The sequence below is a fragment of the Gopherus evgoodei genome, chromosome 2 (genome assembly GCF_007399415.2).
Source record: "Gopherus evgoodei ecotype Sinaloan lineage chromosome 2, rGopEvg1_v1.p, whole genome shotgun sequence".
In the NCBI taxonomy this organism is placed as follows: Eukaryota; Metazoa; Chordata; order Testudines; family Testudinidae; genus Gopherus; species Gopherus evgoodei.
Window position 1 is genome coordinate 295,890,682 of NC_044323.1, and position 27,695 is coordinate 295,918,376.

The 27,695-nt window shown below is 62.9% G+C and overlaps 1 protein-coding gene and 1 non-coding gene across 2 annotated transcripts; one reads left to right on the forward strand and one right to left on the reverse strand.

The window, feature by feature from the left end:
• Nucleotides 1–3,618: 3,618 nt before the first annotated feature.
• On the forward strand, nt 3,619–27,497 carry SLC39A4 (solute carrier family 39 member 4). Its single transcript, XM_030554009.1, has 12 exons — nt 3,619–4,118; nt 10,217–10,501; nt 12,574–12,778; nt 13,566–13,816; nt 14,768–14,939; nt 15,348–15,520; nt 16,622–16,783; nt 18,970–19,077; nt 19,500–19,554; nt 22,817–22,969; nt 23,308–23,495; nt 27,099–27,497. Exons 1-12 carry the CDS (start codon nt 3,909–3,911, stop codon nt 27,228–27,230), a joined length of 2,094 nt encoding a protein of 697 aa, XP_030409869.1. The 5' UTR covers nt 3,619–3,908; the 3' UTR covers nt 27,231–27,497.
• On the reverse strand, nt 22,057–22,129 carry TRNAW-CCA. Its single transcript has one exon. It is a non-coding gene; the product is annotated as a tRNA-Trp (tRNA).
• Nucleotides 27,498–27,695: the final 198 nt, after the last annotated feature.

Genomic DNA, 27,695 nt, shown 5'->3' on the forward strand with positions numbered 1-27,695 from the left:
AGCCTTCCTGGGAGCATTCAAGGTAGAACGTGAGCAATGGCTGCTCTCCCTGTAAAGAACTGAGTCATGCATGGCCACGTGACTTGCCCGTGTGACTCCTAACTCCATCTTGCTGCTGTGATTTTCCACAGGAAGAACAAGGGGGTTTCCTTCTACATGGCAGGGGATATACAAGGCCCTGGAAACCCCTCCATTTTGTCTTCAATCCTACTTCTAACCTCTGGAGGAACTTTGCTAGAAACTGAAGCCCTGAACAAAGGACTGAATGACCCATCCAAATCTGTGGATGCTCCAGAGACTTGATTTAAACCTGAAGTTTATTCCACCACTGCTACAAGCCTGAACCAAGGACTTTGCCGTCACTGTATGGAATTGATTCCATTTAACCAATTCTAGCTCTCATCTCTACCTTTTCCCCTTTATGAATAAACCTTTAGATTTTAGATTCTAAAGGATTGGCAACAGCGTGATTAGGGGGTAAGATCTGATGTGGGGCTTGATTCTTTGGGATTGGAAGAACCTTTTTCCTTTTACTGGGGTGTTGGTTTTCATAACCATTCATCCCCACAAGAAGTGATGCTGGTGGTGATACAAAGGAACGGGCGTGTGTGAGGGAATTGCTCATATGACGTCTGGTTAGCCAGTGGGGTGAGATGGGCTCCATTGTCCAGGGACGCCTCCTTCTGCTACTTGCACTGCAGCGCTGAAATCCTGACCCTGAACCCTGAGCAGCTCCATGGCCTGTATGGCTGTGTGGACATGTGTGTGCACAGTGTGTGTGGGGGTGTATGTGTGTGCATGCAGTGTGGCGTGTGTGCATGCGTGTGCAGTGTGTACATATGTGTGCAAGGATGAGGAGTGCAGTATGTATGTCTGTGTGTGCACACAGTGTGTATATGTTTGTGTGGGGATGTGCAGTGTGTATGTATGTTCATGCAGTGGTATGTGTGTGTGTGTGCACAGTGGGTGTGCAGTGTGTATGAGTGTGCATGCAGTGGTATGTGTGCACAATGTGGGATGTGCAGTGTGTACGTGTGTGCGTGCAGGGTGGGATGTGTACGTGTGTGCATGCAGGATGGGGTGTGTATGTGTGTATGTGTGTATATGCAGTGTGGGAGTGTGCACTGTGTACGTGTGTTCATGCAGTGGTGTGTGTGTGTGTGTGTGTGTGTGTGTGTGTGTGTGTGTGTGTGTGTGCATAGTGTGGGGTGTGTAGTGTGTATGTGTTTGCGTGCAGGGTGGGGTGTGCAGTGTGCTTCCCATCCACCACTGCACACTTCGGCTGGCAGTGCCTGTTCCCTTCTGCTTCTGCTCTCGCTGGACGTGCGTAGCTTGCGCCTACGCTTTGCGACAGGTGAGTTTGAGTCCCGTCCTCCAGGGATTGCGCTGCAGGAGGCCCTGCCCGCACAGGGCATTGCCCGTTACCATAGCTGTGTGCACGGAGGGTGGGATTGTCCCTTGCTGCTGTCCTGGCCTGGCAGCCTGAGCCTGCAATGCTCTGGGATTCCAGGAGTGTCACGATGTCGTCCCTGCTGTCTGACGGGCCCTCCCCCTCTTGTCCCAGGCTGAGCTTCCTCAGCTCGAGTGCTCCCTGGCAGTGCTGTCCTGGGCCGGGCACTTCTCCTTTGTCCGCCAGGCGTCCCGCTGGCAATGCATCTCCCCAGGGCAGCTGGAACGCGTCACCTGCTCTCCTCTGCTGGGGTCTCACTGCAGCTATTCCCGGGGCTGTCCTGCCTCCTGGGGCTTCCATCCCTTCTCCTGAGGCTTCGGCTGCGCGCCCCACGGCTGAGCGTCTGTCTAATGTGAGATCATCGTCCTGGAGCAGCTGCTCCCACAGGGGCCGACTGGCCAGGCCGGGATTAGGGCTTCTGCCAGCTCCCCGAGATTGCCCGGAGCGGCCTGTGTGCGTAAGGCAGTAACATGGGGGCTGTGCCTTCCCCCTCGGGCCCCAGGGCCCCGGGATGCTGGGAGGCTCCAGGCAGTGGTGTCTGGGCCTCGCTCCCCAGTACGGTTCACTAACAGCTCCACTGTCCTGCCGGCATCGCCCTGCTGCACGGCCAGGCCTGCGTGCAGCTGGGATGCCTCCTTCCATCGGGTCCATCGCTGGCCTACGCTTGTGTCTGCAGGATCCAGGGCTCCAGCCCGAGTGTCCCGGCTCCCGCTGCCGGCTGCTGCTCTCCCGACAGCACACGGCTCCGACGCTGGCTCGGGGGCACTAGCACACAAGGCAGCTGAGCATGGGGAACTTCACCGAACCCCGGGCCCTGCTCTGTCCACATGGCCGCGTTGCTCCCAGCCCTGCTCCCCTGGTCCACTGCTGCCCCCTCAACAACAGACCCCTCCCGACTCCAGTGCCACTGATCAGGAACCATGGGGGACCCTTCCAGCCCCAGCCCAGAATGAACATTCCTCTCCCCTGACGTGGGGACACTAAAGAATCTGTTGTGGAGTCTGGTGAGATAGAGCAGGCGCTGGGAGCCAGGACGCCTGGGTTCTCTCCCCAGCTCTGGGAGGGGAGTGGGGCCTAGTGGGATAGAGCAGGGGGGTGCTGGGAGCCAGGACGCCTGGGTTCTTTCCCCAGCTCTGGGAGGGGAGTGGGGCCTAGTGAGATAGAGCAGGGGGTGCTGGGAGCCAGGACTCCTGGGTTCTGTCCCTGGCTCTGGGAGGACAGTGGGGGCTGGTGGTTAGACCAGAGGGGCTGGAAGCCCAGACTCCTGGGTTCTCTCCCCAGCTCTAGGAGGGGAGTGGGGCCTAGTGGGATAGAGCAAGGGGTTGCTGGGAGCCAGCACTCCTGGGTTCTCTCCCCAGCTCTGGGAGGGGAGTGGGGGCTTGTGGGTTAGAGCAGGGGGTGCTGGGAGCCAGGACTCCTGGGTTCTATCTCCAGCTCTGGGAGGGAAGTGGGGTCTAGTGGGATAGAGCAGGGGGGCTGGGAGCCAGGACTCCTGGGTTCTGTGCTGGCTCTGGGAGAGGAGTGGTGTCTAGTGGTTAGAGCAGGGGGGCTGGGAGCCAGGACTCCTGGGTTCTGTTCCGGCTCTGGGACGGGAGTGGGCTCCAGCAGAGCCACAGGAAGGATGAGTCAGGGGGTTCCTGGCTCTGGGAGGGGAGTGTGTCCTAGTGGTTACAGCAGAGGGCTGTGGCGTCAGGGCTTCTAGTCCCAGCTCTGCACTGATTCACTGCATGACCCTGCGTGAGTCACTTCCCCCGGGAGCCCGTTCCCCAGCTGTGGTGCGTGCTGGGGCTGACGAGGCCGGTGTGGTGGTCGGGGCTTGCCAGGGCAGAGCGAGGTGCCTGTCTGCAGCGGAACCCCCCGTGCTGTTCACAAACCCTCACTGTCCCCATGGGGGGATGGGGGCTGCCTCCAGGGAGGGAGTTAAGGCCCAGAGGGGAACGGATTGACCCTGGTGGAGCGGGGACTAGGAGCCTGTCCACACGTCTGCCCCGTGCAGGACTTCCCTTCCTGGTGGAGAAGCTGGGGCTGCTGGGTGGATGAGCCGTCCTGTCTCCAGGGCCGGGGCTGGAGCCGTGTTGGGCAATAGGCTCGACGCAGGTCCTGCCTGCTCATTTCCTCCCGGCGGGGGCAGCTCTGCTGACGATGCTGGAGCGGGGCCGTGCCCTCTCTCCTGGCAGAACAGAGCCCAGACACTCCTCGGCTGGCGGGACAATGGGCTGGGCTGGGTAACTCGCAGCCACCTTGCCCTGCCCCTATCGCAGGAGGATCTGCCTAGCTGGACAGGTTCTGTGGAATGGTTAACCCGAGACAATCTCACCCTGAGCCAATCACAGGCGGCAGCAGCAAATACCTGCAGGATTAGAGCCACTGCTCCCCACAGCTCTGGCTCTCTGGCCCAGGGAGCCTGGCCAGAGCCGCTGCGTCTCCCTGAGCCAGCGTGGGCCTCGAGGACACTGCCATGGCGCTCCTGGTGCCCCTGGTTCTGCTCTGCCTGGGGGCAGCTGTGTGCCCAGGGCGAGGGGCGCCGGTGCCCAGCCAGGAGCAGGTGCTGCAGAGTGTGTGGGCCCTGCTGGCGTCGGGAGAAGGCTCTCTGCCCCACGCTGCGCTGGACTCCCTCTTAAGTATCCTGTCGGCCCGTGTGCAGTGCCCAGCAGTGCTGTGTGAAAAGGTAACGCTGCAGCCAGGCGCGATCCGCTCCCCTCCTTCCTCTGCGAGTCGGGAGCAAAGACTGGGTCAAACTCCAGCCCGGGCGGGAGGGGCTGAGGCAGCAGGAACGGCAGATTCCCAGCCAGGGCATCGTGGCCAGGCCGTGGCAGGAGTGCCCCGTCTGGGGGGGGGAACGTGGGGGTGCGACACAAGGGGGAGATGTTAAGGGAGGGGATGTGCAGGGATGGCTCCAGCCGCAGGAGCATCTCCCTGAGACGGGGGGGAGCCCTGGCATAGCTGGTGCATTCAGAACTGGTGCTAGCACGTGCCGGGCAGGGGTGGGAGGGTCTCCTGGCTGCCCCGGCTGGTGGCTGGGATCCAGGCCAGCTCCCACACTCCCACTGGGAGAGGCAGGGAGGCAGCTCCTTTGTTCCTGACAGCTTGTCATCACTTAAGCCCGTACTCCCTTGCCGTAAGCACAGGGCATCTCTCCCCAGACACAGAACTGGCCCCTTGGCCCCTGTTTCCCTGGCAGGTTCCTCCCCGGAGCCCCGTCTGCGCCATGTCTCTGAACTGCCCCTAGCACCAGCCCAGTGTTTGCTAGTGTAGACGGGAGCAGGCAGCTCAAGCCCCTTGTGAGCAGAATCAGCCCAGACTGGGCCAGTCCGTGGCCTCAATTCTATTGTGTCCATCTCATCTGTGCCCAGCAGGCTCTGGCTGTTCTCCAGGGCAGCCGTTACTGAGGTGACTCAGATTGTTACCATTGACTAGCTCAAATCCTGGGCAGGGAAATCCCCTAGGAAGTCAGTGGGAGTTTGATCTGCACTGCAAGGGCGCAAGGCTCAAAATCTGCCCCTCCCTGCTGCCAGCGGGAGCCTGGTGTGCCTGCTTCACACGGGTGTCCGTGGCCAACCGAGGGGCAAGGGAGGGGGCATCGGGCCTGAGCTCTAGGCAGTGTGCGTGTGTGCGTGCACTCTGTGTTTGCATGTGCCCCTTGTGTCCAGCATGTGTGCACTGTGTACGTGTGGGGTGTGCACTCATAGACTCATAGACTCTAGGACTGGAAGGGACCTCGAGAGGTCATCGAGTCCAGTCCCCTGCCCTCATGGCAGGACCAAATACTGTCTAGACCATCCCTAATAGCCATTTATCTAACCTACTCTTAAATATCTCTAGGCAATCTATTCCAGTGTTTAACTACCCTGACAGTTAGGAACTTTTTCCTAATGTCCAACCTAAATCTCCCTTGCTGCAGTTTAAGCCCATTGCTTCTTGTTCTATCATTGGAGGCTAAGGTGAACAAGTTTTCTCCCTCCTCCTGATGACACCCTTTTAGATACCTGAAAACTGCTATCATGTCCCCTCTCAGTCTTCTCTTTTCCAAACTAAACAAACCCAATTCCTTCAGCCTTCCTTCGTAGGTCATGTTCTCAAGACCTTTAATCATTCTTGTTGCTCTTCTCTGGACCCTCTCCAATTCTCCACATCTTTCTTGAAATGCGGTGCCCAGAACTGGACACAATACTCCAGTTGAGGCCTAACCAGCACAGAGTAAAGCAGAAGAATGACTTCTCGTGTCTTGTTTACAACACACCTGTTAATGCATCCCAGAATCATGTTTGCGTTTTTTGCAACAGTATTACACTGTTGACTCATATTACGCTTGTGGTCCACTATGACCCCTAGATCTCTTTCTGCCATACTCCTTCCTAGACAGTCTCTTCCCATTCTGTATGTGTGAAACTGATTGTTCCTTCCTAAGTGGAGCACTTTGCATTTATCTTTATTGAACTTCATCCTGTTTACCTCAGACCATTTCTCCAATTTGTCCAGATCATTTTGAATTTTGACCCTGTCCTCCAAAGCAGTTGCAATCCCTCCCAGTTTGGTATCGTCCGCAAACTTAATAAGCGTACTTTCTATGCCAACATCTAAATCGTTGATGAAGATATTGAACAGAGCTGGTGTACTGGGGGTGCACAGTGTGTAGGTGTGTGTGTGTGTAGTGGGGGTGGGCAGTGTGTAGGTGTGTGTGTGTGCAGTGGGGGTGCGCAGTGTGTTGGAGTGTGTGTGTGTGTGCAGTGCGGTGCACAGTGTGTAGGTGTGTGTGTGTGCAGTGGGGGTGTGCAGTTTGTAGGGGTGTGTGTGCGCACACATGCAGTGTGTGTGTATGGGTGTAGCATATGTGCACTATGTGCATTTGTATGCAGTGTGGGGTGCGCAGAGTGTACGTGGTGTGTGCACACAGTGGAGGTGGGCAGTGTATGTGCATGCAGTGTGAGGTGTGCAGTGTGTACGTCGGGGTGCAGTGGGGGTGCACTGTGTGTACATGTGTGTGCTTGCACTGTGTGTGTGTGCAGGGTGTGTGTGTGTGCAATGTATATGCATGTGCACAGTGTGGAGTGTGCAGTGTGTGTGTGTGTGCAGTGTGCAGGTGTGTGCATGCACGCAGTGGGAGTGTGCAGGGTGTGTATGCGCAGTATGTGTGTGGGGGTGTACAGTGTGTGTGTGTGTGCGCACATGTGTGCACAGTGGGGGTGTGCAGTGTGTAGGTGTGTGCACAGTGTCAAGTGTGTATGTGTTTGGGTGTGTTTGTGTGCAGTTAGGGTGCATTATGTGTAGGGGTGTGTATGTGTGTAGTAGAGGTGTGCAGTGTTTAGGTGTGTGTGCGCCCACAGTGGGGGTGTGCAGTGTGTAGGGGTGTGTGTAGTGGGGGTGCGCAGTATGTAGGTGTCTGTGCAGTGGAGGTGCGCAGTGTGTAGGTGTGTGCGCGCCTGCAGTGGGGGTGCGTAATGTGCAGGAGTGTATGTGTGTGTACTGGGGGTGCACAGTGTGTGTGTGTGTGGAGTGGGGGTGCACAGTGTGTAGGTGTGTGTGTGTGTGTGTGCAGTGGGGGTGTGCAGTGTGTAGGTGTGTGTGTGTGCACAGTGGGGGTGTGCAGTTTGTAGGGGTGTGTGTGCGCGCGCAGTGCGGGTGCAGTGTGTAGGTGTGTGTGTGTGCAGTGCGGGTGTGCAGTTTGTAGGTGTGTGTCTCTGTGTGTGCAGTGGGGGTGCGCAGTGTGTAGGGGTATGTGTGTGTAGTAGGGTTGAGCAGTGTGTAGGTGTGTGTGTGTAGTGAAGTTGTGAAGTGTGTAGGTGTGTGTGTGTGTAGTGAGGGTGCACGATGTGGGGGTGTGCAGTGGAGGTGTGCAGTTTGTAGGTGTGTGTGTGTGCAGTGGAGATGCGCAGTGTATAGGGGTGTGTGTGTGTGTGGTGTAGGGTTGCACAGTGTGTAGGTGTGTGTGTGTGCAGTGGGGGTGCGCAGTGTGTAGGGGTGTGTGTATGTAGTGGGGGTGCGCAGTTTGTAGGGGTGTGTGTGCATGCAGTGGGGGTGTGCAGTTTGTAGGGGTGTGTGTGTGCGCAGTGGGGGTGTACAGTGTGTAGGGGTGTACATGTGCAGTGAGGGCGTGCAGTGTGTAGGTGTGGGTGTGTGCAGTGGGGGTGTGCAGTGCATAGGGTGTGTGTGTTAGTGGGGGTGCACGGTGTGTAGGTGTGTATGTGCAGTGGGATGCACAGTATGTAGGTGTGTGTGTGTGCGCAGTGGGGGTTTGCAGTTTGTAGGGGTGTGTGTGTGTGCGCAGTGCGGGTGCACAGTGTGTAGGTGTGTGCAGTGAGGGTGTGCAGTTTGTAGGTGTGTGTGTGTGTGTGCGTGCAGTGGGGGTGTGCAGTTTGTAGGGGTGTGGGGGTGTGCAGTGGGGGTGCGCAGTGTATAGGGGTGTGTGTGTGTAGTAGAGTTGCACAGTGTGTAGGGGTGTGTGTGTGTAGTAGGGTTGCGCAGTGTGTAGGGGTGTGTGTGTGTAGTGGGGGTGTGCAGTGTGTAGGTGTGGGTGTGTGCAGTGGGGCTGCGCAGTGTGTAGGTGTGGGTGTGGGTGTGCGTGCAGTGGGGGTGCACAGTGTGTAGGTGTGGGTGTGCAGTGGGGGTGTGCAGTTTGTAGGGGTGTGGGGGGTGTGCAGTGGGGGTGCGCAGTGTGTAGGGGTGTGTGTGTGTGTAGTAGGGTTGCGCAGTGTGTAGGGGTGTGTGTGTGTAATGGGGGTGTGCAGTGTGTAGGTGTGGGTGTGTGCAGTGGGGAGTGTGCAGTGTGTAGGTGAGGGTGTTAGTGGGGGTGCACGGTGTGTAGGTGTGGGGGTGTGCCTGGGGCTCACAGCACAGTGCTCAAAATAGCCAGAGTTGGGGCTCTGAGACCCCCCCCAGCCTCCAAGCCCGAGAGCCAGCCAAGCCTGGCGTGGCTACAGGGCCCCATTGCCCGAGGCTGGAGAGCTGGGCTCTGGGGGCGTGGCTACACTTGCAGGTGTGCAGTGCTGGGAGTCACAGCTGTCTTCGTGCAACTGTGTAGGGAAAGCGCTGCAGCGTGGCCACTTTTGCAGCATTTGCAGCGCTGTTGGGAGTGGTGCATTGTGGGCAGCTCAGCTATCCCAGCATTCAAGTGGCTGCAACGTGCTTTTCAAAAGAGGGGGGTGAGGGGGAGTGTTGGGGAGACAGAGAGAGACTGGATTTTTGGAGGTGACACTGTGTCAGCTCCCTGCCTTGCAAGTTCTAAGGACTGGAACGCAGCACCAACCTGCAATCATTTTAAAAGTTTTGAGCCCTTCCCCCAGCCCTCTCTTAGTCACTGAATGCAGATTGTGCACTCCTGAATAGCCCTCAGACCACATAAGCGGCTGCTCAACACGGACTCCCCCCTCCCCCACACTCGCTCGAGCAAACAGGAGCTGTGTTTGTTTTTTAGATAAGCAGCTGGCCGGGGGGGGGGGGTAGCTCGGAGTTCAGCCATTCTTCCGGTTTGTTGTGAGCAGGCATTCTGGGATACCTCCTAATACCCTGGAGGCCAGTTACAGCGCTTTTGGTGGCCACACTTGATGAGCAGCGCTGCATCACCAGCGCTGGAATCGCTACACCCCAAGCTGACCAGGTGTACAGCCAGCGCTGCAGCCAGGGAGTTGCAGCGCTGGATGTGCCTTGCAGGTGTGGACAGTTACTAAGCTGCAGCGCTGTAAACCCACCACCAGCACTGCAACTCTCCAGTGTAGCCAAGCCCTGAGACTGGCTCCCCATGGGGGTGTTTTGCACCAGCGATGAGCCCGGTGCCCTGTGGCTAGAGCATGCAGGGAGTCGCCCGTCCCTGCTGCCTGGGGCCAGACGCCCGGCCAGCCTCGCTCACCTGATAAGAGCTGCTGAAGGGTAGATAAGAGGCAAACGCTCTCCTGGGCAGGGCTACCCTGGGTCTGGGCTATCAGTAGGCTTCCTTCCTGAGCTGGACACCACTGGCCCTGTCCTAGCATCACGTCCCAGGGACGACCCTGTCTGCGTGGCACTGAAGGGCGTGTCAGTGTGTCAGTCCTGCCAAGAGCCTGGTGTGTGAGCTCACTGCCACCTCCCTGGCACGAGCAAGCCCACCTGACATGGGGAAACCGAGGCATGAGGTGGCAAACACAACCGGCCTGCTGGTCACGGTGCAAGGTCCCCTTCGCCCCCGAGAGCTGCTGGGTGCTCAGCATGTCCCAGAATCCAGCCACGCGTCTGGGTGCCAATGTCAGGTGTCCGACTGTGAGACCATCGGCTCAGCAGTCACTGCCCGTGGTGCAGAACCCTAGGAAAAGCCGATTTCTTCAGATGCTTCTGAGCGGGATCTCAGCCACGGGTGGTGCCGAGGCTCTACCCTGTCCCTCTCAAGGAGGCTGAGGGCTCTGGGGAGGGTCCTGGGATGGGCAAGGTTGGAAACCGTCTGCCTAGACCCTTCCCTCTCTGGAAGCAGCAGGGCCCGAAGCTCACACAGCAACTCGGCAAGGGCCCGGAGCCGGGCACGGGCAGGGTAACGCACTGGGGAGCCCAGCTCCTTGGGCCCCAGGTTCGCTGCCCCAAGGGTGCCAAGGTCTGATGCTGGGGTAAAATGTCCCCTTTGGCCCCAGTGCCACACGTCACTTCGAGGGGCTCCAGCCCTGAGCCGAGGACAGGCATGGCAGGGCAGGGCACGCCAGTCATCCAGTGGGCTCTGCAGGCCCCAGGCCAAAGTCCCAGCTTGTAACCATGGGTCTCAGTGTGGTGTGGTGTGTGCCAGCCTCAGCTCTGCCCCTCTGCCCACAGTGCATCTCCGTGCCGGACATCTTCATGCTCGTGGGCAAGGCAGGGACGGGCGACACCAACCTCACGGCTACGGAGCTCCTGCAGCTCGGTGCTGGCATGCTGCTCTACCTGACAGACCCCGTGGCCACCTGCGCTGCAGTGAGGGGCGGCCAGTGGGTGGCTGAGGCCAGGGCCTTCCTCACCAGCTTCTCCAGCGGGAATCCCGCTGTGGGGCCCACGGCGGAGAAAGTGGCGGAGCTGCTAGGAGGCTTGCGGGAGAATTACAGAGACGCAGACAGGCACCAGGTAAGTGTGCGTGTGCGTGTGCGTGCACGTGTTTGCGTGTGCATGTGCGTGTGTGCGTGTGTGCGCTCCCTGCTGGGAAATCCTGGGTGTGGCACTACTGCCCCCGACACTGGGCTTACAAAGCTGTATGGAGGGCTGGGTAGGGAAGGCTGAGCCTCCCCAAATAGCCTGGTCCCCACCCCCTATCTGCCCCCTCCCACTTCCCACCCCCCTCAGAAACCCTGACCCTCCACCCCCCACCCGACCTTTTAAATCGCTGCTGCTACCCTGGGGCCCCGGCAGCTATTTAAAGGGCCTCGGGCTCCAGCTGCAGTACCAGCGGCTGGGAGCCCTGGGCCCTTTTCAGTTGCCGGCCTGGGGAAGCTGCCCCCTGCCGGTCCGGTCGGCTGCGTGCTGGCTCTTGCCCATGTTCTGTCCTGGACAGGACTAGCTTAGCCCCATGGGGGGCGGGTGCTTCGGGGCCTTAGCCTCATGGGGGGCGGGCGCTTCGGGGCTTTAGCCCCGTGATGGTGGGAGCATGGGCCTGGAGAGGTTGGGGCCGGGACGTTGACTGCGAGGGGGTCATGCTAAATGGACTCTGATAAGGAGGCGAGGCGCTATCTCCCAGTGCTGTGTCTGTAAGAAGCAGAGCAGGAATTTGGAGCAGGGACAGCACAAATAAGCCCTTCACTAGAAATGTCTTGTCACTAACTGTTCAGCCCTGCGATGGGCTGTTACCAGCTGGTCAGTTTTGCTGGGCAGGAGGCAGGAGTGTCCCCCTTCTTTGTTCCAGTGCATTGGGCCGGATTTTGTGGCCACACACTGGAGTCGGGATGTTAGGAACGTTTTTGGCACCACACGCTGGGTGCGGTGCTCTGCAGGGTTGCATCGCTCCGTGGTGCACCAGTAGCTGATGTAGATTGAGTTGGTTTTTTGTACAGTCCCGTTCTCCGTCCCCCCCCAGCTCCCACCACTGACTAGCTCGAATCATGCAAGCCCCGTGGCAGGGCTGTGCTGCTGTCCCTGGCAGAGCTGGGGCGCAAGGTGTGTGTGGGGGGGTGAAGTCAGCTTAGAATCCCTCTCTGAAAACACCAACACTCCCAGCCAGGTCCGGCTGCCCCAGTGGTTCTGTGTGTTGGGATCCTGGCCCGTGCCAGGCCCAGTGCCCTCTGCTCACGAGCCCTGTGCCAGTCAGTGGAGTGCAGGTGGGGCCAGGAGTCTGTCACCCGCCCACAGCGATAGCCTTCCCCTGCCACAGCATCACCCCGCTGACTCGAGACGCCAGTCGCCTTGCCCTGGAGCAGCTCAGGCAGGGCCGTGGGACAGTCCGTGCAGTGCCAAGAGCCACCTGAGAGCTGGAGCAAGGCGGCCGTGTGAGCCGGGCCCTTTCCAGCCAAGTGGCGCTGCCAGGGCTGCTGGCGAGAGAGCTGGGACTGCAGCCAAGGAGGAAATTGGCTGGTCCACCTGTTAGCAAACAGCTCCTGGGACAGAGGCTGGAACTGGCCAGCAGAGCCCGGCGGGCGTGTCCAATCCACCAGCTGTGATCCCCCTCCTTAAACACTGTAGGGAGAGGGGCTGAGGTCCCCCAGGAGCCTATGGGACACCCTGATCTGTCGCTTTCACGCTAATGCCTTGCCCCCCTCCCCATATCACCAGATTCCACCTCTAGGGCACGTCTCATGGTACCTGGGGGAGGGTCCTAAAGCTCCAGGCCCTGGAGTCAGGGGATTACGGGAGACTTGCAGCGCAAACGCTCAGCAGCTTCCAGCCCTCTGTGCTGTTGAGAAAAGCAGGAGACAGCACCCCCCTGAGACCCCCCTTTGGTATTTCTAAGTCCATCCCACTGATGAGTGGGCCTGGATCGGGCATGTCAGCTGCTGCTGTTCCCCAACACCCCCAGGCCTGTGCCCCCCAAACCACAGGAGAGCTTCCAGAGCCTGTTCCAGTGTCCAGACTCATCTCCTCTCGGTGGTGCGTTCTCACTTTCCTTCCCCTGTGTGTCCCACCCCCACACCGCCAAATCCACCCCACACTCTCCCCCATGGTGGCTGGGCTGGGACTGGGAGCTGTTCTCACCAGCCGTCTCCCCTCAGCCGTGCCTGGACGCAGGCCACGTCCTGCAGAAGAGCACCGCAGTCTCTGGCCAGGTGGCGGCTGACATGGCTGGGCAGGTGCTGGTGACGATCATGTACCACGTGCTGCTGGGGGACTGCTTCCATGCCCTGCCGCCCCCCCACTATTTCCTGGGGTACATCTTCCGTCGCTACGGCAACGAGTCCCAGAACCTGACGCTGGCAGGTGAGTCAGGGCAGCCGTGGCCGGGGGCAACTGAGGGCTCAGTTCAGTTCCCCCCTGGCCCCCGGCTCCTCCTTGCAAGGCCCCAGAATCCTTTGCAGCAGACCACTGGGGGAAGGCTGGGTCCCCAGGGGGATGGCATTTTGCTGAGCCCCTGCCCCATGGGAAAGGCTGGCACAGGGCGATGGGTCCTGTGGCTCTACAGCTCCGTGGCCAGCAGGCGCTTGGCACAGGTTTCCCTGCCAACAGGGCATGTGCCACCTGCTGGCTCCAGGCGTGAGCAGGGCGCCCTCCAGTGGCAGGCTCAGGGATAGCCACAAGCCCGGTCCCTGCCAGGGCTGGCGCTGGTTCGGAGAGGCCCCCGGGCACGACCCCGCTCCGGCCCCCCGCAGGCCGATGGCATCATGCAGTGTCCTTATTGCAGCCCAGAGAGCTGGGCTCCCCCATAGCCTGGCTGGGCTCACCCCTCGCACCGGGGGAGCTGGGCTCAGAGGGGGAAATTCCTCCAAAGCCCCGTCCCAGTCCCTGCCTCCGCAGTGCCCTCTCCAGGGTGGGGGGGAGCAGCGGGATGTTCGCTCTGGGCAGCTTATGCGCCAGCATCCCTGGGCCCCAGCCAGCTCTGAGCCCGGGGCAGCAGGCAGGGGGTGAGCCCTGGGGTGGGGGAGGATTAGATGGGGACGGGGCAGGAGGCTGCAGTGATGGAGCTGGGCGGGCGGCTGCAGGGGAAGGGCCGCTCCTGCCGAGGGGCGAGTGGGCTGGGAGTGGGCATGACGGGCTTGGCCTGTGACAGGCCTGAGCGCACTGATGGCCAAGCTGGCCTTGGGGCCAGAGGACGAGCACACGGACCATCACCATGATGACGAAGCACACGCCCATCACCACAAGGAGCCCACGTCAGCTCCCCACGCCAGCCAGCGCCCTGGCAACCTCACGAACCCCGACGATCACGTGGACCCGCACCACGACGACACGCCCAGGCGGCTGAGACGGAGCCTCCCTGGGCAGAGGGAGCCGGACGAGCCCCGTCTCGTCTGGGACGCGGTAGGTAGAGGGGGCAGGGGCGTCTGGAGAATTGTCGGGTGAAAGCCAGAGGGGCCCAGAGCAGAGTCTGACTTCCTGGGTGTCACAGGCCCCCAGCACCCTCAGGCGAGCCCCACAGGCAGAGCACAGCAGGCACCGCAATGGCAGGGCAACGTCCCAGTGAGCTGCACCCAGCTAATCCTGGCAAGTGACCCACATGCTGCAGGGGAAGGTGAAGCCCCTGAGCTCCCTGCCAGCCTGACTGGGGAACTCCTTGCCCACCCCCTGCCCAGTGCCCCATCTCCTGCCCTGGCCATTCCGAGTGCTGGAGAGGAAGGAGATAAATCCTCCCCGAATACACTGGGGAAGATCCCTTCCCTACCCGCCGGTGGCCGGCTGAAGCCCTGAAGCAGAGACACAAAAGGGAAGTGTCCGTCTCTCTCCTTCCTGACCCCAGTTCACTTGCTCTCCCCACAACCCCTAGTGGGAGGCTGTCCCCAGCCTGAGAACAGAACCCAGGAGTCCTGACTCCCTCGCTCCCCTCCCAGGGCAGTTGGTACCGCCTGGCAGCAGCCTGGCTGGGCAGAGGCCTGGGGGCAAAGCCACGGGATCAGGACGTTTCCCACCCGTGTTTGAGTTTGGGGCCAAGTTATGTCCTGCTGTCTGGTTCGCAAGGGGCAGCCGCCTGCAGCCCTCGAGGCACATCCCAGTGGCAGGAAACAAAGAGCCGCCAGCCCAGGCAGCATGGCAGCAAGAGCATCATGCTTGGGCCTCGGGCTGGCAGCGAACCAGGGCAGGGCAGGCTGAGTCCCAGGAAACCTTCTGCGGGTGGCTGGGTCCATGTTGCTGGAGCTGGCACAAAGCCCTGGAGAGGCCACTACCCACTGGCTCAGGGCTCTGGGCCGTGGGGGGCTTGGATCCGTGGCTTGGGTGCCACCTACTCCGTCAGTAACTCCCCATCTGTGTCTCCAGATGTGTCTGAGCCCCGGCGACCTCCTGGAGATTTACAGCCTCGACCCCGATGCAGGGATCTCTGGCTCGGACTTCACCAGCCTCAGCCCAGCTCTGATCCAGCAGCAGCTCAGCAGGGCCTGCTCTGCCCGTCACCTGAGTGCCCCCGGCCGCCAACTGACCATGGCAGAGAGTGAGGCCCTGTCTCTGGCTGTGCTGCTTTCTGTGCGGGGGCTGCAGGGAGAGAGGGGCCCCATGGCTGGGCTTGGCGGTGCCCGGGTGTTAGAACAAGGGGCAGCCCCCAGGGCATGCAGAGGTCTCTCCATTTCAAAGCATCCGGTGGTGGGGCGGGAGGTGGTGCCCACGGTGCCCCCATATCCTCAAAGCCCCTAACAGCTCGGGACTGAGGACAGTGCCTCGGCCCCTGCCCCCTCCCGCATCCTGTGCCCTGCAGGGACAGACCCCAGCTCCTTCCTGCCTCAAGGGCCTGGGGGAGGAGCTGGCGGGGGTATCTGGCTGCGCTGCCTGGGATTTCCGCATCCTGATGTGCAGGGGGTGCGAGGCTCTGGGCCGGGGTGGGTAACATCCACTCTCTGTGCAGGGTACATCTATGGCTCGCTGGCCACGCTGGTGATCTGCCTGTGCGCGCTGCTTGGCATCGTCCTCCTCCTGTGCACCGCCTGTGCCAGTGCCTACCCTTACATCATCCAGGGCTTTGTCAGCCTGGCCGTGGGCTCACTCACCGGAGATGCCCTGCTCCACCTCATCCCCCAGGTGAGCAGCTGGGCCTGCCGGGGGCCCACTCCCGGGACTACGTGCACAGCTCGGAAATGAGCGTGGGTGAGCACCCAGGTGGCTGTGTGCGTGGGCACGTGGGCCAGTGCATGTGGGCATGTAGGAGTGTGAGTGGGCACATGGGAGTATGTGCACGTAGGTGTATGTATGGGTGTGTGGGTGTGCATATGGGCACATGGGAGTGTGTGCACATGGGTGTATGTATGGGCACGTGGGTGTGCGTATGGGCACCTGGGAGTGTGTGCACATGGGTGTGTGTATGGACACGTGGGACTGTGTGCACGTGGGTGTATGTATGTGCACGTGGGTGTGTGTATGGGCACGTGGGAGTGTGTGCACGTGGGTGTATGTATGGGCACGTGGGACTGTGTGCACGTGACGAAGTGGCAATGTTCTGGCTGTGTTCCGTGAAGGCTGAGTGGGGAGTGTTGACCTGGGAAGGTTGCAGGGGCCCCAGATGGACCTAACTAAAGGGGGTTCTGTTGTCTGTACTGGCAAGACCTGTTTTGAACTGTGTTCCTGTTGTCTAAATAAACCTTCTATTTTACTGGCTGTCTGAGAGTCACGTCTGACTGTGAAGGGGGGGTGTGCAGGACCCTGTGGCTTCCCCAGGACCCCGCTGGGGCGGACTCGCTGTGGGAAGCGCACGGAGGGGCAGAGGATGCTGAATGCTCCAAGGAGAGACCCAGAGGTGAAGACGTGTGAGCTTCTTGCCCTGCAGACAGTCTGCTCCGAGGGAGAGGAGGCTCCCGAAAGTCCTGCCTGGCTTTGTGGGGAGCAGTTCCAGAGCAGCGCCTGGGAAATCCATGACAGTGCACATGGGTGTGCGTGTGAGCATGTGGATGTATGGATGGGCACATGGGTGTGCGTATGGGCATGTGAGAGTGAGTGCACGTGACTGTGCAGATGCCTATGTGTGTGCTGGCCAGTGTGAGGGAAGGGGGAGCATGCACGTGGGTGTGTGGCACTGGCAGGGGCGTGTGCTTACACATGGAGAGTGTGCGGGCAGAAAGGGGGAGTCCCCGCGTGCCCACGCGAGTCCCCTGCCCCCGCTGAGACTCCCTTGTGCTGTCGTTGCAGTTCCTGGGCCTGCACTCGCATGCGGACGAGGGGCACGCGCACGGGGCTGAGGAGGCTGGGACCAGGGACACCATCTGGAAGCTGCTGGCCGTGCTGGGTGGCATCTATGCCTTCTTCCTTCTGGAGAAGTTCTTCAGTGTCCTGGGGGGCGAGGAGCCCAAGGTCTGCGGGCGAGGGAGGCAGGGGGGCAGATGGGGGAGGGAGATGGGGTATTTTGGAGGGACGGGAGGCACAGAAAGAGCAGGTGCTCTCCCCTGGCAGTCAGCACTGACCCCAATGCCCCAGTGCGGCACTAGGGGGTGCTGTGGTGCGGGGAGCAGGGCGGGGGCTCGGTGTGGGGGCTGTGGTGTGGGGAGCAGGGCGGGGGCTCGGTGTGGAGGCTGTGGTGCGGGGAGCAGGGCGGGGGCTCGGTGTGGGGGCTGTGGTGCGGGGAGCAGGGCGGGGGCTCGGTGTGGGGGCTGTGGTGCGGGGAGCAGGGCGGGGGCTCGGTGTGGGGGGCTGTGGTGCGGGGAGCAGGGCGGGGGCTCGGTGTGGGGGCCGTGGTGCGGGGAGCAGGGCGGGGGCTCGGTGTGGGGGCCGTGGTGCGGGGAGCAGGGCGGGGCTCGGTGTGGGGGCCGTGGTGCGGGGAGCAGGGCGGGGGCTCGGTGTGGGGGCTGTGGTGCGGGGAGTAGGACGGGGGCTCGGTGTGGGGGCTGTTGTGCGGGGAGCAGGGCGGAGGCTCGGTGTGGGGGCTGTGGTGCGGGGAGCAGGGCGGGGGCTCGGTGTGGGGGCTGTGGTGCGGGGAGCAGGGCGGGGGCTCGGTGTGGGGGGCTGTGGTGCGGGGAGCAGGGCGGGGGCTCGGTGTTGGGGGCTGTTGTGCGGGGAGCAGGGCGGAGGCTCGGTGTGGGGGCTGTGGTGCGGGGAGCAGGGCGGGGGCTCGGTGTGGGGGCTGTGGTGCGGGGAGCAGGGCGGGGGCTCGGTGTGGGGGCTGTGGTGCGGGGAGCAGGGCGGGGGCTCGGTGTGGGGGGCTGTGGGGTGGGGAGCAGGGCGGGGGCTTGGTGTGGGGGCTGTGGTGCGGGGAGCAGGGCGGGGGCTCGGTGTGGGGGCTGTGGTGCGGGGAGCAGGGCGGAGGCTCGGTGTTGGGGGCTGTTGTGCGGGGAGCAGGGCGGAGGCTCGGTGTGGGGGCTGTGGTGCGGGGAGCAGGGCGGGGGCTCGGTGTGGGGGCTGTGGTGCGGGGAGCAGGGCGGGGGCTCGGTGTGGGGGCTGTGGTGCGGGGAGCAGGGCGGGGGTTCGGTGTGGGGGCTGTGGTGCGGGGAGCAGGACGGGGGCTCGGTGTGGGGGCTGTGGTGCGGGGAGCAGGGCGGGGGCTCGGTGTGGGGGCTGTGGTGCGGGGAGCAGGGCGGGGCTCGGTGTGGGGGGGCTGTGGTGCGGGGAGCAGGGCGGGGGCTCGGTGTGGGGGCTGTGGTGCGGGGAGCAGGGCGGGGGCTCGGTGTCGGGGGCTGTGGTGCGGGGAGCAGGGCGGGGGCTCGGTGTGGGGGCTGTGGTGCGGGGAGTAGGACGGGGGCTCGGTGTGGGGGCTGTTGTGCGGGGAGCAGGGCGGGGGCTCGGTGTGGGGGGCTGTGGTGCGGGGAGCAGGGTGGGGGCTCGGTGTGAGGGCTGTGGTGCGGGGAGCAGGGCGGGGGCTCGGTGTGGGGGCTGTTGTGCGGGGAGCAGGACGGGGGCTCGGTGTGGGGGCTGTGGTGCGGGGAGCAGGGCGGGGGCTCGGTGTGGGGGCTGTGGTGCGGGGAGCAGGGCGGGGGCTCGGTGTGGGGGGCTGTGGTGCGGGGATCAGGACGGGGGCTCGGTGTGGGGGGCTGTGGTGCGGGGAGCAGGGCGGGGGCTCGGTGTGGGGGCTGTGGTGCGGGGAGCAGGGCGGGGGCTCGGTGTGGGGGCTGTGGTGCGGGGAGCAGGGCGGGGGCTCGGTGTGGGGGCTGTGGTGCGGGGAGCAGGGCGGGGGCTCGGTGTGGGGGCTGTGGTGCGGGGAGCAGGACGGGGGCTCGGTGTGGGGGCTGTGGTGCGGGGAGCAGGGCGGGGGCTCGGTGTGGGGGCTGTGGTGCGGGGAGCAGGGCGGGGGCTCGGTGTGGGGGCTGTGGTGCGGGGAGCAGGGCGGGGGCTCGGTGTGGGGGCTGTGGTGCGGGGAGCAGGGCGGGGGCTCGGTATGGGGGGCTGTGGTGCGGTGAATGGTCTCGGTAGGGGGCGCTGTGATGCTCTGGGCTGTGGGTGGCTGTTGCACCTGCCACACCCCAAGGCGGGTGCCCGTGGGGCCCATGGGCCACGCCCCGTTGGTGCCGTGGGGGGCGCTGGCTGAGCCGTGTGTGTTGCTCTGGCAGGAGGAGGCTGGCAGGGGGCACCCGCACGACCACGCCATGTCCCTGCAAGTCTACCAGGCCGAGCAGAGGAGGAAGAAGCAGGAGAAAGGAGCCTCGCAGGCCGACCTGGTAAGGCCCAGCCCCCAGGACGGGGGGCGGAGGAGCAGGGGAATGACACAGATTGCAGGGCAGGGCAGCCAGGGGGGCCTCACCCACTGGGCAGCGCCAGGTACAGCCCACGTCCCTGAATGTCACCTTGCCCTTGCTAACTTCACGGCCTGGCACTGGGGCCTGCCTGGTAGTGAAGGGGTTAAGGGGCAGTTCTAACAGGGGCTGTGCCTGTGTCCTGCTCACAGCTGGATGGAGCGGGGCGCGTGTCCCATGCCAGCTGTGCCTGGCCCTGCGGGGGGCTGCGGCCAGGGGGTCCCAAGCTCACTACCCAGGTGAAGGTCTGGGCCCCATGGGGCACCCTCAGGCGGCTGCTGCCAGCAGAGGGCTCCTCCGGGTGAGGGCCAACCCTTATGCTCCCTGTCCGTCCCTCCCTCCTCCAGGTCACCGCGGAGGAAGCCAGTCTCAGGAAAACGGGGCAGAGGAGACGCACCCGGGGTGAGTGACTTAGTGCCTCTGCCACCACAAGGGGCACCAGCCCTGTGAGCCCCTTGGTGCCACTCGCCAGCCCCAGCAACCCCAACCTGGAACCCCCAATCAACCCCCCCACCCCATCCCAGAACCCCCAGTCAGCCCCCCACCCCAACCCTGGAACCCTCAATCAGCCCCCCACCCCAACCCCAGAACCCCCAATCACCTCCCAACCCCAGAACCCCATCCCAGAACCCCCAATCAGCTCCCCACCCCAACCCCAGAACCCCATCCCAGAACCCCCACTCAGCCCCCCACCCCAACCCCAGAACCCCATCCCAGAACCCCCACCCCAACCCTGGAACTCCTCCACCAGACCTCTGACCCCAGTCAGACCCACCCAGTGGGGCTAGGCCAGGGAGGAAGGAGCAGCTCAGGCACTGAGGAAAGACCTGGTGTAGGGGGTTACCCTCTGTCTGGGGGGCCAGGACAGGGGGGGGCCTACAGCCTGTTACCCACAGCTCTGGGGTATGCCAGCCTGGGAGCCAGCCAGCCCTTTGTGACTGCTGCTCCCTGGCGCTTCGCTACCCCTGGTGTCCTCACTCCACCCCAAGACATGCTCAGCTTCTCCCCCAGCCTAGCGGTTTGGGAAAAGCAGAAATATTTGTTACCCCCTGGGACGGTGCTGCCTGTGGGAGCCAGCTGAGGTCACTCAATCAGGGTGAACTGCAAACAAAACTGGGCAGACAAACCCCAAACGGTGGTGGTTATTCTAATATGTAGATTGACCAACCAGCACTGAACAGCTCCTGTAGTACCTCCCTGGTTACTCAGAAGTCCAAACACCGCAGTTCCCTTAAAGTGCCCAGCCTCAGGCCTCTGTCCAGACACAGACGGCAGAGATGATGACGATTCCTGAAAATCTTCTCTCATCATATAAAAGAAAAGGTTCTTCCAGCCCCAAAGGGTCAGACACACACCCAGGTCCGATTATAACTTAGATCTTACCCAAAATACACGCTATAGCCAATTCTTGTTAACTAAGCTAAAATTTATTTAAAAAGAAAAGAGAGAGAGTGTTGGTTAAAGGATCAATCTACAGACAGACTTGAATCCAAGTCTTGAAGTTCAGATACGTAGCAGAGATGAGCTTGTAGTTGCCAAAAGTCCTTTCAGATATAGTCCATAGGTTATAGTCCAATGTCCATATTCAGGGTGACTCCAGTCAGTGACTGGGGATCTCAATCCTTGTGGCGTAAGGTTTCCCTCTCTTGAAACCCAAAGCAGATCTGAGGCCATGTCTACATCTAAAATTTTGCAGCGCTGGTTGTTACAGCTGTATTAGTACAGCTGTATAGGGCCAGCGCTGCAGAGTGGCCACACTTACAGCAACCAGCGCTGCAAGTGGTGTTAGATGTGGCCACACTGCAGCGCTGTTGGGCGGCTTCAAGGGGGGTTCCGGGAACGCGAGAGCAAACCGGGAAAGGAGACCAGCTTCGCCGTGGTTTGCTCTCGCGTTCCCCGAACCACCCTGCAAACCGCAGGGAAGGAGACCTGCTTGCTCGGGGTTCCGGGAACGAGAGAGCAAACCGGGAAAGGAGACCAGCTTCGCCGCGGTTTGCTCTCGCGTTCCCGGAGCCACCCAGCAAACCGCAGGGAAGGAGACCTGCTTGCTCGGGGTTCCGGGAACGAGAGAGCAAACCGGGAAAGGAGACCAGCTTCGCCGCGGTTTGCTCTCGCGTTCCCCGAACCACCCTGCAAACCGCAGGGAAGGAGACCTGCTTGCTCGGGGTTCCGGGAACGAGAGAGCAAACCGGGAAAGGAGACCAGCTTGATTACCAGAGGCTTCCTCCTTCCACGGAGGTCAAGAAAAGCGCTGGTAAGTGTCTACATTGGATTACCAGCGCTGGATCTCCAGCACTGGATCCTCTACACCCGAGACAAAACGGGAGTACGGCCAGCGCTGCAAACAGGGAGTTGCAGCGCTGGTGATGCCCTGCAGATGTGTACACCTTCAAAGTTGCAGCGCTGTAACTCCCTCACCAGCGCTGCAACTTTCTGATGTAGACAAGCCCTCAGATGAAGTAGGATCGTGTCCCAGGTTCTTACAGATTTCCAGCAGCCTTTTGGCCTGAGAAAACAACAGGCTTAACTCCTTCTCCCAAACATCCTGGCAACTAGCACACAGTAATTTATCCATCAAACAGTTCAGATACAGGTGACTACAACCTTCAAAGAGACACAGAGACAATAATACTATTTCACTCCAGTGTCTTCCTAAATGTTAATATTCCTTTTCTGATCTTTGAATCAAAGCTCTAGTGATAGACAAGACTTGTTTGCTTATATCACAAACCCTGAGCAAACACCTCCCCTTCTACCTCTACCAGTGCAGCTGCATTCCAAGCTCTGGTCCTTTACAGATCTTCCTGACCTGTCTTTAAGGTTTAGCCATGTGGGGGAGGGTCTGGGAGTTAATTAACTCTTTCTGGCCCTTTCAACTTCCAGTGAGATATTACTCTACACCCCCAACCCAGGTGGGACTTGAACCCACAATCCCCAGTTCTGGAGACTGGTGCCTTATCCATTAGGCCACTGGGTCCATGGTGGGGGAAGGTAGGGTTCCACTCCAGGCAGGACTTTGACACATGGGGCCATGTGGCTTTTCAGGGCTTCATGACCCATCCCCAAAGTATCCGCCGTTCACTGCTGTCAGAGACGGGAACCAGGGCCACTGGGATGACCCTGTGCAGGAGGACGCAGGGACCCTGGCAAATTGGGCCTGGGGGTCTGTGTGGGGTGGGGGACCCCAGGCTGGCTGGGGCTGGGGGTCTGGGTGAGGCAGGGAGGTCCCAAGCTGGCTGGGACTGAGGATCTGGGGCAGAGGGCCCCTGGCTGGCTGGAGGTCTGGGGGTGTGGGTGAGGCAGGGAGGTCCCAGGCAGGGGCTGGGGCAGGGGGTCCCAGGCTGGGGGGCTGGGTATGTGGGATAGGGTTCCCCAGGCTGGCTGGATGAGGCAGGGAGGTCCCAGGCTGATTGGGGCTGGGAATGTGGGGCAGGGGGCCCCTGGCTGACTAGAGGTCTGGGTGCGGCAGGGAGGTCCCAGGCTGGCGGGATCTGGGGCAGCAGGTCCCAGGCTGGCAGGGTATGGGGGGCTGGGGCAGGGGGCCCCAGGCTGGATGGGGCTGGGGGGCTGGGTATGTGGGGTAGGGGTCCCCAGGCTGCTGGTGGTTTCTCCGTTGGGAGGGGACGAGCCCCTGGCCCAGCCCTGACTGCCCCTCGCTCTGCAGAGCAGCGCATGATTCCTTACATGATCACCATCGGTGACGCCATCCACAACTTCGCCGACGGGCTGGCCGTGGGGGCTGCCTTCTCCACCTCCTGGAAGACGGGGCTGGCCACGTCGTTGGCCGTGCTGTGCCACGAGCTGCCACACGAGCTAGGTGGGCGCTGCCCCAGGGGGTGGGGAATCGCTGGATGCTCGGCCGCACGGGGCTGCCCCAAGGCCATGCAGGGGGGTTATTCAGCCCAGACCCCATGGGAACCTTCCCAGGGACTCCGGTCCGGGACCGGCTCAGAGCAGCTCTTACTGGGCTAGCTGGGGGGGTGACTCCCGGGCCAGCCAGACTCCGGCTGGACCAGCCCAGGGGAGGTGGCATCCAGCCCAGGGGAGGTGACGCCCAGCCCAGGCTGGCTAAGGGCAGCTCTGGCTGGCCTGGCGTGACTGGCAGCCCAGGCTAATGGCAGCCCCCCTGACATGGTCTCGTTCCCGCCCCGCCAGGGGACTTCGCGGCCCTGCTGCACGCGGGGCTGAGCGTCAAGAAGGCCTTGTTGCTGAACTTCAGCAGCGCCCTGACCGCCTTCCTGGGGCTCTACGTCGCGCTCTCGGTGACAACGGGCGAGGAGTTCCAGGCCTGGATCTTCACCGTGGCCATGGGCCTCTTCCTTTATGTGGCCCTTTGCGACATGGTGAGCTTCCCCTGGCTACGGACCCCTGCCCTGTCCCACGCCCAGCTCGCGAGAGGGGAAAGGTCGGAGCCCTAATCCAAGGGTCCCACTGAGAGCTGAGTCTGCGGGAGGGGGGAAGCCAGGGTTCGGCTAGCGGGGCCGCGGGTCGGGGTTGAGAGGTGTTGGCAGAGCTGGGGGAGGGGGGAACCCAGGGGTGGGCTAGGAGGGGCTGCGGGTCGGGATTGAGGGGTGTCGGTGGAGCTGGGGAAGGGGGGAGCCCGAGGTGGGCTAGCAGAGGCTGCAGGTCGGGATTGAGAGGTGTTGACGGAGCTGGGGGAGGAGGAAACCCAGGGGTGGGCTAGCAGGGGCTGCGGGTCGGGGTTGAGGGGTGTCGGTGGAGCTGGGGAAGGGGGGAGCCCGAGGTGGGCTAGCAGAGGCTGCAGGTCGGGGTTGAGGGGTGTTGGTGGAGCTGGGGGAGGGGGGAACCCAGGGGTGGGCTAGGAGGGGCTGCGGGTCGGGTTTGAGGGGTGTCCGTGGAGCTGGGGGAGGGGGGAGCCCGAGGGTGGGCTAGCAGGGGCTGCGGGTTGGGATTGAGAGGTGTTGACGGAGCTGGGGGAGGAGGAAACCCAGGGGTGGGCTAGCAGGGGCTGCGGGTCAGGGTTGAGGGGTGTTGGCGGAGCTGGGGGAGGGGGAACCCAGGGGTGGGCTAGCAGGGGGCTGCGGGTTGGGGTTGAGAGGTGTTGGCGGAGCTGGGGGTGGGGGGATAGCAGGGGGCTGCAGGTCGGGGTTGAGGGGTGTTGGCGGAGGTGGGGGAGGGGGAACCCAGGGGTGGGCTAGCATGGGCTGCGGGTTGGGGTTGAGAGGTGTTGGCGGAGCTGGGGGAGGGGGGACAGCAGTGGGCTGCGGGTCGGGGTTGAGGGGTGTTGGCGGAGCTGGGGGAGCGGGGATAGCAGGGGGCTGCAGGTCGGGGTTGAGGGGTGTTGGCGGAGCTGGGGGAGGGGGAACCCAGGGGTGGGCTAGCAGGAGCTGCGGGTCGGGATTGAGGGGTGTTGGCAGAGCTAGGGGAGGGGGGATAGCAAGGGGCTGCGGGTCGGGGTTGAGGGGTGTTGGTGGAGCTGGGGGAGGAGGGAGCCCAGGGGTGGGCTAGCAGGGGGCTGTGGGTTGGAGTTGAGAAGTGTTGACGGAGCTGGGGGAGGGGGAAACCCAGGGGTGGGCTAGCAGGGGCTGCGGGTCAGGATTGAGGGGTGTTGGCGGAGCTGGGGCAGGGGGGAGTCCGGGGGTGGGCTAGCAGGGGCTGCGGGTCGGGATTGAGGGGTGTTGGTGGAGCTGGGGGAGGGGGAAACCCAGGGATGGGCTAGCAGGGGCTGCAGGTCGGGATTGAGGGGTGTTGGTGGAGCTGGGGGAGGAGGAAACCCGAGGTGGGCTAGCAGAGGCTGCAGGTTGGGATTGAGGGGTGTTGGCAGAGCTAGGGGAGGGGGGATAGCAAGGGGCTGCGGGTCGGGGTTGAGGGGTGTTGGTGGAGCTGGGGGAGGAGGGAGCCCGAGGGTGGGCTAGCAGGGGCTGCGGGTTGGGATTGAGGGGTGTTGGTGGAGCTGGGGGAGGAGGAAACCCGAGGTGGGCTAGCAGAGGCTGCAGGTCGGGATTGAGGGGTGTTGGTGGAGCTGGGGGAGGGGGGAACCCAGGGGTGGGCAGCAGGGGGCTGTAGGTTGGAGTTGAGAAGTGTTGACGGAGCTGGGGGAGGGGGAAACCCAGGGGTGGGCTAGCAGGGGCTGCGGGTCAGGATTGAGGGGTGTCGGTGGAGCTGGGGGAGGAGGGAGCCCGAGGGTGGGCTAGCAGGAGCTGCGGGTCGGGATTGAGGGGTGTTGGCAGAGCTAGGGGAGGGGGGATAGCAAGGGGCTGCGGGTCGGGGTTGAGGGGTGTTGGTGGAGCTGGGGGAGGAGGGAGCCCGAGGGTGGGCTAGCAGGGGCTGCGGGTTGGGATTGAGGGGTGTTGGTGGAGCTGGGGGAGGAGGAAACCCGAGGTGGGCTAGCAGAGGCTGCAGGTCGGGATTGAGGGGTGTTGGTGGAGCTGGGGGAGGGGGGAACCCAGGGGTGGGCAGCAGGGGGCTGTAGGTTGGAGTTGAGAAGTGTTGACGGAGCTGGGGGAGGGGGAAACCCAGGGGTGGGCTAGCAGGGGCTGTGGGTCGGGATTGAGGGGTGTCGGTGGAGCTGGGGGAGGAGGGAGCCCGAGGGTGGGCTAGCAGGGGCTGCGGGTTGGGATTGAGGGGTGTTGGTGGAGCTGGGGGAGGGGGAATAGCAGGGGGCTGTGGGTTGGGGTTGAGAGGTGTTGATGGAGCTGGGGGAGGGGGAAACCCGAGGTGGGCTAGCAGAGGCTGCAGGTCGGGATTGAGGGGTGTTGGTGGAGCTGGGGGAGGAGGGAGCCCAGGGGTGGGCAGCAGGGGGCTGTAGGTTGGAGTTGAGAAGTGTTGACGGAGCTGGGGGAGGGGGAAACCCAGGGGTGGGCTAGCAGAGGCTGCGGGTCGGGATTGAGGGGTGTCGGCGGAGCTGGGGGCAGGGGGGAGTCTGGGGGTGGGCTAGCAGGGGCTGTGGGTCGGGATTGAGGGGTGTCGGCGGAGCTGGGGGAGGGGGGAGTCCGGGGGTGGGCTAGCAGGGGCTGCGGGTCGGGATTGAGGGGTGTCGGCGGAGCTGGGGCAGGGGGGAGTCCGGGGGTGGGCTAGCAGGGGCTACGGGTCGGGGTAGAGGGGCATCAGCGTAGTGGCATGGGGGGTTAGCCTAGTACTGGGTATCTCCTCGGGGCTGGGTGCCCCTCGTTTTCATTAGCACAGAGGTGACGGGGGTAGAGCCTGGCGATGGGGGGCAGGACCTGCTGCAGCGGGAACAAAGGGCCCCTCGGCTCAGGGGCCAGAGTTACACTTGCTGAGGCCCCTGCCGCCCTGGGGGAGCCCAGATCCCCTGTTTCGCTGCCCCCAGGAGGGCCGGGGTCTGGGCAGTGTCACTGCAGCCCCCTCCGGGCCCTGTCACCCCCGCTCTATCCAGCCCACAGGCACTGCCCACCTGCTCCCGGCCGGGGGTCTCGGCAGAGCTCCCCAGCGCCGCAGGCCGGCAGGGGGGCAGCAAGCACGCTCCCCAGTCAGGGCGGATCCCAGCACCGCACGCTCAGGGGCTGTGGTGCAGAACGTGGGGTGGGGGCTTGCTCGGGGGTGCTCTCCCTTGGCTGTGGTGTGCCGGCCCAGCGCTTGGGGGTGCTGCCTTTCGGAGGAGATGTAAAACGCAGGCCCCCCATCTTGTGCACTCAGCAAAGCTCCCCGAGTACTTTCCCACTGCTCCCCCTGTCCTGGCCAAACCCAGCGTGGGTGCTTCCCTTTGGCCCCCCTGCAGCTGGGATCTGTCTGGGCAGCGGTGTGTGGCCGTGAGCCAGCTGCCCTAGCTCTCCCCCGAGGTGGCTGCATTTCAGTGGTAGGCGCTGTGAATCCTGCTGGGAGAGCTGTGGGCTGGGCGGTGCTGTAGCCCCTGACCCACTCGCCCTCCCAGTGCGGAAGGGCTGCCGGGCCACGCGCCCCAGGCTGGCTCCGGTCTGGGCACAGTGGCTGCAGGCTGTGCCCTAACGAACCCCCTTCCTTTCCAGCTGCCGACCATGATGAATGTGAAGGACAAGCGGCCCTGGCTGCTCTTCGCCCTGCACAACCTGGGTCTGCTGGGGGGCTGGGCCATCCTGCTGCTGCTGTCCCTGTATGAGGAGAACCTCACCCTGCTGTGACCCCTGCCCAGCCCCATGGGCCTGAGCCCACAGGGGGCTGCTTCCCGGGGGCAGGCGGCACATCAAGCAATGGGCATGACTGAGGGGGGCTGCTCATTACTGATGCCCAGGGACCATCTGCCAGCGGTGGGGTCACTGGTGGGGAAGAGGGCACTGCACAGAGCACCCTGTGCCCCTGTCGGTTTGTGCTATTTATTGGGAGAGCAACACCTCCCAGGCCCTGCGTGGGCACTCAGAGGGATGGCACCATTCATACCCGGCCCCCGAGCCCTGCACGGGCACTCAGAGGGATGGCACCATTCACACCCGGCCTCCGAGCCCTGCACGGGCACTCAGAGGGATGGCACCATTCACACCTGACCCCTAAGCCCTGCACGGGCACTCAGAGGGATGGCACCATTCACACCCGGCCCCCGAGCCCTGCACGGGCACTCAGAGGGATGGCACCATTCACACCCAGCCCCC